Here is a 10569-nt window from a genome sequence, read left to right on the forward strand (position 1 = left end):
CTAGATGGAAAATGTTCATTATGATCTAGATCTGATGATTTTGGATATTTTTCTAAATGTACATATACTATACTAGGGGTTTATGTGTATTACGCGAATTGCTTTCTTTCTTCATTATATATGGAAATACATATGTATATACCTATATATGTAATTAAATATAAGAATTTTTCCAAATCTCTTTGCAAGCGGTTTTATTCAGCTTTGCTTTGAGCTTGTAATTCGATATATTAGTTGTGGATGCCACAACTGACTAATCTTGTGGAATTCCCAACACGGGTATACTAACGATGCGAATATAAGATGTGAAGCACTCCCGCGACTTTGCAATATGTTTTACATTTGTTTCACATCTCTTTGCTATGGTTAATAGCTTTTCCGATTCGATTTAATAATTACCGACAGCGTCATTGAACTAGTATAGTGTAAAGCTATGCTACGAGCTTTTTCATATTTATATAACTACTTATTTTTTGCGTGCATAACTAATTCAATATAAATACATATGTATGTATGTTATGTATGTATGAGAAGCACCCTCTCAATAGTTTTTTACACATTTTCTGTGCGTGTGTAAATATTTTTTATTTCTCAGTGGGTACTAAAAGAGCGTTAATCATGACAGTGATTTTGCTTGTTTTTGTTTTGCGTGTATCTCAGATGTGTCGCATATATTGAACTACGCAAGGAACTTTTTAGTATATCTACATACTACGTATAATATTTACCTTTTGCCATACAGTTTGTGAAGCATACGACTCTGTCCTATGCTACGTTATCCGTTATGATTGCGTAAAGTTCAATAAATCTCTGGTAGAATGTTTCTGTCTAAAATCGTATTACTCGAAAGAGTCATTGGCGACATTACGACATCCAAAAATGATTTAGTGAACTTCAGGCTTGTCGTCTTTATCTTTGTTTTGTAATAGTTCAAAGAGATAGTGCAAAGAGAGCTTATAAATGAATTTACAACAGATCGACTCGTCTGGATAAATGATTTATACAACTATCGCATATTTTTATCAAATGTTTTTCGTAGATTGCATTTTATATTTAGCATTCTCTCTCCTCTCTACTTTATCGTAAAGTTTGATACTTTCGATGGTATACATACTCAGAACGTTTTGCCTTACGAGCTCTAATCGTGAGATTGCAACAACTATAGGCATACATTCAATATTGCAAAAGAATAGATAGGAGAATATTTTATCATTTAAATTAGGCTTATCCAACATTTAACACTTGATCAATAATAAATGTAACTAAGAAGTGACTTTCGAATAATTATAAAAAAATTGACCAAAATCTCAAGATATATCAGGTATTGCATACAATAATTCATTTTAAATTTAGATTCGCAGGTCGTGGAGTGTTTATTGTGGGTTTTCTGGGGTAACCGACAATTCTATACAAATATATCTAAGTTACCGAGAAATAATTTTTTGTTTACCTAAATACGCGTGCACATAAATATCAATACCTAAATCAATACCTTTCATTTATTTTCTTTTCTTTACGGATTTTCCATTCCAAAAAAAAACTTTATTGATTTTTCGGTCATTGTTTTCATTCGTAAGGTCACAGGTACTCAATTTATAAAGAGATTTATCTATACATGAATATATTTATGCTGGTATGAGAGCATAATAAACATACTGGTAAAATATAGTCTACTCTCTCAGCTGCACGTCTACAGATGAGAAAATCCTTGTAATTATTATTTTCGAATCTTTGTACACCCTTCCATTATATCGAATAATATCTACCTGTCCTCAAATGTGTAGTATAAAAGCCTTGCAACAGGCATCGACGACCTTAAGCATAAATCAACCTTTGACTCGCGTAGAAGTAAACAACTCGTCATTCTTCAACAACTTCTCAACAAAATGCGCGTGGTAAGATTTTTTAACATATAATATGTAAATACATTTTTACTTAAAATAAATATTTTTGCTTACAGCTCCTTATATTTTCCTTTAGCCTATTGATGGCATGGGCCAGTCCTTTGCTGAAGAGCAAAGAGCTGTATAGTAAAATAAAAAACCGTATGTTCGGTGTCAACACGGATTGCGGACCCTGTGGCGGCATACACACCGTGCAGCCGATGGCCATGGCCCCAATGCCAAATGTCTACGCAGAGGCATATAATCCGTCGCTACAATTGCACGGCGAGTCTTCGGCTGTTTCAAGCGCTGGCAATGTCTACAATTCTCAAGAATATGCTCCTGGCCGCATGAATCATTTCATGAATGCTAACGGTGTAAGAACGCATAATTTTAGAAGTGATAAACGTCCAGCTCCAGTTTTGAATTACGCCAATAACCATTATGCACAAGTTGAGAATGCCGCTGCAGCTTCCACGGCCGCCAGTCATAGCTCATCTACATTATGGCACCATGGAGAGAACGCGCAAGCTGCAAGTGGAGCACAACAATTGACAGTAACTCATGGTGGTGGTGTTGACACATTTGGAGCTGTACCACCCGTTCCTGCTGGCCCTGTTTGGATTGAAGGTGATCAGTACAATGCATATTCACCTTTGGGTGCAGCTGCAGTAGCGCAATCTGCTTCGTCCGCTTGGAGTCAGCAAAATGGTAACTATGGTCAAAATAACGGACATGGTGGGGCTTTTGCTCATGCCAGTTCTACTTCGTGGAGCTCAAATAATTCTGGCTGAAAGAGTTTTATGTTAAGTTAAGTTTAAAAGCAGAAATTTGTAGAATTGATGGTGTTAAAAACAATAATAATAATAGTTGATAATAATAAAATAACTGTGTACTCGTATTTAATTAACGAAAAGTTCCACATTTATTAAGACAAATCAAATCCGAGTTTATATTTAGCATAAAGCAAACTCTAATCACGTTGTCTTAGATTTAATGGCTCGAAGAAGTGTTTTCTTTTTGCTTATGCTTATAACAAGGGGCTTGCCGTTTGTTATAGAAAACTGCCTTAACTTTATGTGTTTTTCTCCTTATTTTTATTACTAAATCATTCTGGTTGACCGAAGGTGCAGTTTATGTGTGAATTTCAAATAAATATAAAACGATTAGTGCTTCGCAAACATTGACTCCACGCCTAACAGTAACAAGCCTGTGGGTTTCGTTGCAATTTGCGTGCAACATATTTGATTTACATAAATTTATAATAATGTTGCTTTGGTAAACCAAATATAGGAAATATAAATAAGAGTAGACATGATTTACAGGGTCTATCGATTGAGAAGGATAGTTTTCCTCTTTACCTTTTAGTGTGGACAAACATATTTATGAATGAATTCATATATTGTCTAAAAGAAATTTTCTTAATATGAGATGCACTGGGGCTTCGATTTTTGATGATCTTTAGCGATACCAGCGCTACAGGTATGGTGTTTGACTATACAAAAGTGCTCGTAAATCGTGTTTTACTACTTTGATCGAAATGTATCCTATAGTTAAGCCCATTTTTCAGCTTGGATTAGCGATGACAGCTCATGCTATAAGATATGTTCTGAGGAGGTAGTCATTTCTTCTTATTAATTCGTGAAATTAATATATCGTCAATTCAAGTCATGTCTGATTCAAATTACTGCAAATTTCTCAAAGGTTCATAATCAATTTCAGTTATTTAAATTTTTTGCTTAATAGATCAGATAATATGTGGTGTATCGACTGAGTTGAAACTCTCAAGGACCGTTTTTTCCCGAACGAGCTTCTATCGATTGTTCAGTAACTTTCACCGATTATAAAGCAGATTTCTGCAGTTATGTCCTCTTTTGATACTGAGTCGTTGGCGAAAACCAAAAACCTCTATTGTACACTGACGGTGTGATAATATCACACAATCTTGGTGGACAATCGACCGGCCTAGATGGTGAAATTATCTACTCACCGAAGTGTTCTGTCAATAAATCCATTGATTGATGCGAAGTGGGGGAAGTGGCGCAGTCTTGTTGAAATTAAATATTGCCGGATCATGAGGTTCAATTCTAGGCATCAAATAGTCGGTTATGATAACGGTCGCCATTGACGGTTACATTCTCACTGGCATCCAATTGAATGAAATGGGCCTCATAGCTGAACAAAATTTGGCTCGAAAACGTCGGATCTTCTTGGAACTTAACAAGAGCCACTTTCTCGCTTGAGTAAGTCGAGCGGCTTTAGTTTCTGCACAATATACATATGTTTCGTATGCTTTCAATTTAAGATATCGACGTAAAATGCGGCATGTCGTTCCATACGTCCAGACCAGAGTCGACTCTTCACGCTCTTCTCGCAGCTACTGCTGGTCTATTCGGTCGAATATTATCCAATAATGAATGCTGGGTCTCAAGATGGGTGATTGTGTTGAGAATAGTGCGCTCAGTAGGCCTATTATGTTGATCGGAGCGCGCGAAATACATTCTTTACAGAACGTGAATTATCGTAATAAAGGTGAACAAAAATAATATGACAGCTTGACACGACTCACGCGTGATCTGAAACTGAAATCAAAAATTGGTTATTAGAATTTGTCACCTAAATTTTGAGGTTACTTGAAAAAGTCTAAATACCGAAGATGTAGATCTTTTTATTAACCATCTCACTCTCTTTCCTTTTTCCTCCCTCAGATGGCCTGAAAATTATTTTTTGATTATTTTAACTTTCGTTTCCGATGGGTTTGAATTTTTGTTTACTTCCTGGTCTATCTATTGTATTTGGATGTCAGAAGAATGCCTGACATTTTCATTTACAAATGAGTACATATGTATGAGTTTTCATGAGAAAAAAAAATTTAAATTTTGTTGACCAGTGTAGCTGGTTTGATATATATTTATTTTTATTTCATATTATTTTGCAATCTTAAGTGTCTTTTCAATTAACAAACTTGTTGCTGTTAGAAAAATTGATGATGCTTCAGGAAAGAACCCCTAAATATTTTATAAACGAATTTTTGTGCGACGTAATTTTAGCAATTTTCTATCGGAAAATTTTGCAATAATAATATATAAAATTAATTTTGTCATTCAAAAAGCTATAAAAATTGGGCATTCGATATCCATATTTTTAATAAATATATGAACATTTTATTTTAAAATTTACCCGTAATATTATAAAAACTTGTTAACGACTTAAAGGTCGTTTAAAAAAATTATATAAATATTAGAATCATTTGAGATCGAATTTTCATATAATATTTTCCTTATATAATTATAGAATATAATAGAATATAATTTACGGTAGCATACATATTTATCAACTTAAGCTATGACCGAGAAATCCGCCAGTGCTTATATTTTGTCACCTTGTACATAATAGAGTTTTCACGCAATAACATTTAAAAAACTATACCACAATTTTGTCTAACTTTGTTTTTCTAACGGACAACAACACCATGCATACACTTACATATACCTTATACAATAACATATATCACATACGTTTTTTTGCAAACAGCCGAAGGTGTGACAATTTATTCGCTTCGCCTTCGCCTGCCACACTTTTGAGTTTTGAGTGTTGCCTCTAAGTCTAGGCCAAGTCGCCTGTCAACTGCATTTGTTGCGCTTGCTTGGGTGAAGTTGAATTTTGGACTTGTTTATATTTGCTGGTGGCAGGCGTCACCCCTAGGCTCTTTCCTAAACATAACTTGATGTCTTTTCTCAAATTATGTATTGTTTTTATTTTAGTAGAAAATTTGCATTATAATTTTAGCCCAGGTGAACGTGCGCCAATTTGAATTAAATTTGTTGTTAACGCCTTTGCACTGTTGTTACAAATAGATGTAATGGCAGTGATTTGAATTGTTAATATGCGCAAGTGTGCATAATTTTATGAGCCGAGGCAAGCAATATCTTTTGAATATGGCGAAAATGAAGAGTTAGTGTGATTGCTAAGAAAGTAAATATAAAAAAATTGATGGAGGAAGAGATTTTCTTCTATTTTGAAATCAAGGGCATTGTCTCTGTATGTTATATATAAGACTGTTGGCGAATTGATTTGTAAATTATAGATACTTTTTCTTAATTTACTGTTCAACAAATTCATCCTAGTTGTATAGAATTTGGAAATGTATTATTTATCATGAGCTGAAACCGCAAATCATTAGAAGCCTATCCGTAGGCGTAAGGGCATGCACACTTATTTTCCGACATAGAACACTTTCTATACAAGATCTTGATTTTTTTTTGATAAGACAGATGGATGGGCAGACGTACATGGTAAAATGGACTCATCTCACCACGTTGATTATTTATATACATACTATATAAAGAGTGATCCATTTCAATATTCCCTGACTTTTTAAAGAAAAAACACAGAAACTTTAAATTTACTGGGGAATGTTTACATTGGCCATGTCTTAGATTGTCCTTCCGCTGAGTTCAATTTTCGATGACTCGTTTGAGTATTTCGACTGGTACTTGGCGAATGACATGTGTGATGTTTTGCTCCAAATCCTGAATCGAAGCGGGATTGTCCGCATATACTTTAAACTTTACATATCCCTACAGGAAACGGTGTGATATCACACGATCTTGGTGGCCAATCTACAGGCCCAAAATGTGAAATTATTTGTTCACAGAAGTACTCTCTCAATAAAACTATGTGTGGGAAGTAGTGCCGGCATCAAATAGTCGGTTATAATAGGGTGATAATGGTCGCCACTGACGGTTACGTTCTCACCGGCAGCATTTTGAAGAAATATAGAGCGATGATTTCATCGGCCCACAAACTATACCAAACCGTTGTTTGGCCCAAACCGTTGATGAAATGGCAGCTCTTGAATCTCTTCAGATTCCATTCCATACGTCAGTCCGAGTTGCTGTGAACGACGTCACGGTCTTCGTGTACACTCTCAACTACGGCTCTATATTTTCTCCACTGCATGCTGGACACAGTCTATTTGGTCGAATATTATCCAATAATGAATATTGGGTCTCAAGATGGATGATGGTGTTGCGTATGATACGTTCAGTAGGCCGTTTATGTTGACCATAAATTGAGCGAACCGCGTGAAACATATTCTTTATAGAAAGTGAATTTTTGTAATAAAGTTGAACGATTTGTAAACGTTGTTCAGGTGTAAATCGTTCCATTGATGCAATGCCAAACAATATTGAATAAAAATAACATGACAGCTTAACTCGACTCACGTGTGATCTATCAAAAAAAGGCTATTGAAAAAAGTACCTCCATTTGGATCACCTAAGAAGTGAAATTTTTAAAAATATTTGTTGACAAGTGTGGGTTTCTAAAAGCTCCATTGAAGGTACCTCTAATGGCATATGTTTATTGGACCTTACAGTAGTCCAACTTGGTTGATTTTTGAACAGCTTTGATAACAATCCTTCCAGGAAGTTTTATGGCTCTACAAAACATTCTATACATAATTATATTAGGCATTACCTGAGGAAAGCTGATTGCTAGGGAGGAAAAGCTTCTATTAGGGGTTTCATATAGTCTCATAAAGTTATAAGTTATAACGAACTGATAACATAGCTTTAAGAACTGTAATTGCGTAAACACGATTTTGTATGTAATTATGATATTATGATTTTACGATGCATTAAGACAAGTTGTGAGTCCCCTGTATATAATTTTGATTTTAATCCACAGAACGAGTTATAATTAAAATTTAAATGTCTTAACAATTTGTCTTACGTTATTGTGTTGTTACGTTATGTCAACTAACATAGGCCGCTTATGCTAACAACAGAGATGATTATGTTCGTATGTGCCATTTCTGGTTCTCTCGATCGGCAGTGTTCTTTCCGGTATTTTAACCAACACTAGTAGACATTTATGCTGTTGTTGCTTTATGCTCACAACAGCCGATCTCAACGGCAACACCGGCAACACCGGCATACGAGGCATGCCCAGCTGACAAGTGTTGTTTTTACTACTCACACACACACATGCAAGCATATATGTATGAACATGCATATGAAAACAAGTCGTCGCGTCGTGGTTTTTGCGCCGTCACTTGTAGCAATTGTTTATATTTTCCAATTCCCAACTGACAGTACGATTGCCACTGCCGAAGTAAACGAAAGCAAGCACTCTCTGTGCCGGTGAGCGATTTTAGCGATTCAGTGTTTTGATGATCGTCATTGTACGACCAAACAATTCTATAAAAAATACATACATACATACGTACATATTTATTGACTGGCAATCGCGGATTTGTTGCCACCGGTTTTTCGTTACATTTTAGCCATAAAGCGGTGAATACGAACGCGATCGATTTGATTGATCGCATTTGCGAGTGTGTGTGTGTGTGCTTGTACGAGCGTTTGTACTTTTGCGCATTGATTGTTATTTGGGCGCGTAAAAAGTTGGATGTGCGTTCTTGTCGGTGTAAACTATTAAAGAGCCAACATAAAAACTTTCCATTGATCGTGCTTGGCGATCGCTGCGTGCGAATTGAAAAATAATTCGTGGAAATAATAAGAAATAAACAGGTGTAAAATGGAAAATTAATAATGTAAATAATTGTTTACATTTAATTTGGTGATCGTACTAAAGAGAAAAATTATTTGTGGTGAAAATTTTGTTTTTGGGTGGATATTAATTTTGAGATAACTATAAATTATTAAAGCATATTTAAAGCTTGAGTAGTTGAAGTAAATGATTTATACGTACATACATATATACAAATATTTTTTTCATTATGGTGAAAGGGTGCACATGTGTACACCATTAAGTTATAGTACATACCTACATTCCACATATTCACATGTTGTCGCGGAGGTGAAAGTGTGCGAAAGAATTTCTGAAGAGAAATTGTGCAAAAATAATCAAAGTGTAAAGCAAAAAGAGATAAATAAATAAACAAAAAATAATGACGTTGAGGTAATAAATAAAAGTTAATATACTATAAAACAGTGAATTTGAAGTTTAAAAATATAATTGATCCTAATTTATGACAAGGTATTACAAAAAAAAACCCAAATTAATGAGAAATATTAACAAAAATTAAATTAACAATTGAAAAAATAAAAAAAAAATTAAAAAATAAGTTATGAAAAATTATTATTGTAATAAGCGAAAAATATAAAAACAGAAAAAATATATAGTGGGTGTTCAAGCTTTCAAAAATTTAATTACAAAATTAACAAAAAATAAGAAAAAACATAATAATAAATACCTACAAATCTACATACATACGTACATACATAAATACATACATACATATGTATATCCACATTCAAAGCTCAAATTTAAACTTGCTGTGACCAAAAGTGAAAATAAAAATACGTGAAAAACAAAAATAATATATACATAAATACATATTTATGTACATACAATTTGATTAAAGTGACGTAAATAAAGAGGTAAAAAAATACAAGAAAATATTTTTTTATCAAAAAAACAAAAAAAAAATACAAAAAAAAATATATTTTTTAATTCAATTATTTTTTATTAAAAAAATAATTTTTATAATAAGAAACCTCCCTAAAAAATAATATACTCAGTTGCAGTAAAAGTGTCGTGATAAATGCAGTTGCTGTCACTTAATTAAATTTGTAACGGTGACAGAAAAAATCATTAAACCGACCAGAATTAATTTCGCCAGCTAGTGACTGTCAACAGGCAATAAAATTAAGCAGAAACATCCTGTTTGCAGGCGATAATGAGACAAGTTATTTGTTGTGGTCAACTTTATTAAATTTTCTCAAAAAGAAAAAAAACAAAAAAAAAATCAAGAACGACATTCACAGCAGTCTGCGGTTTCGAACGGATTTAGCAGTCATTTTGTGGTATTAATTCATTTCACACGAAAAAAGGCAAGTAAATTGAAATTACTTTGTTGCAATCGCTCAAATAAAGCGGTTGCTTTGACGGCGACTGTGAGATTGAGTCTGGTTAACTTGAATAAAGAATGGCCACAAGCAAATTTGGCAGATGTTAGTAGGAAGCGGATTGGTAGTGCTGTTATAAGTGGTTGATTACTTCGAGTAAAGAGCTTATATAACAAGAAAAACTGTTAATTTCGGTTGCACTGAAGCTATAATTCCCTTCACACATGCAAAATATTACTAACAAAATCCTTACAGTGAGGGGTCAGTTTGTATGGCTACTATATGCTATAGTAATCTGATCGAAAATTTTTTTCGGTGCCTTAGACCACGACCCATGCCAAATTTGCTGATGATATCTCGTCAAATGAAAATTTTTTCTGTTTAAGCACTGGATTCAGGTCGTTTACTTTGTATGCCAGCTATATAGTATACCATAGTGGTTCGATATTCGTATATATACAGACGGACGGACAGACGGACAAACAGACTTCTAAATCGACTATGCTAGTCATGCTGATTATTTATATATACATATGTATGTATGTACTTTATAGGGTTTCGGAAGTTTCCTTTTAGGTGATACAAACATTTCGGCAAATGTAATAAGCCCTATTCAGGGTATAAAAATAAACTCTAATAAAAATTTTGCCATAAATAAACTTGCAACAAATAAAATGCAGCAATATTTCAAAATAAATAATTTTGTTGCCATTATGAAATTCTCCTCATACGTACAAAATACAAACGCCTTTTCCTCAATCGCTCCTAAAATTCATTTACTTCGGATTCGCCACTTCTTCTCTATTGCA

General features: G+C 33.9%; 1 protein-coding gene across 1 annotated transcript; it reads left to right on the forward strand.

Annotated features, from left to right (window-relative positions):
* The first annotated feature begins 1837 nt into the window (after nt 1-1837).
* Nucleotides 1838-2715, forward strand: LOC120775980. Its single transcript, XM_040106402.1, has 2 exons — nt 1838-1895; nt 1961-2715. The coding sequence occupies exons 1-2, from the start codon at nt 1887-1889 to the stop codon at nt 2675-2677; spliced, it is 726 nt and encodes a 241-aa protein (XP_039962336.1). The 5' UTR covers nt 1838-1886; the 3' UTR covers nt 2678-2715.
* Nucleotides 2716-10569: the final 7854 nt, after the last annotated feature.

The sequence above is a fragment of the Bactrocera tryoni genome, chromosome 4 (genome assembly GCF_016617805.1).
Source record: "Bactrocera tryoni isolate S06 chromosome 4, CSIRO_BtryS06_freeze2, whole genome shotgun sequence".
Classification (NCBI taxonomy): domain Eukaryota; kingdom Metazoa; phylum Arthropoda; class Insecta; order Diptera; family Tephritidae; genus Bactrocera; species Bactrocera tryoni.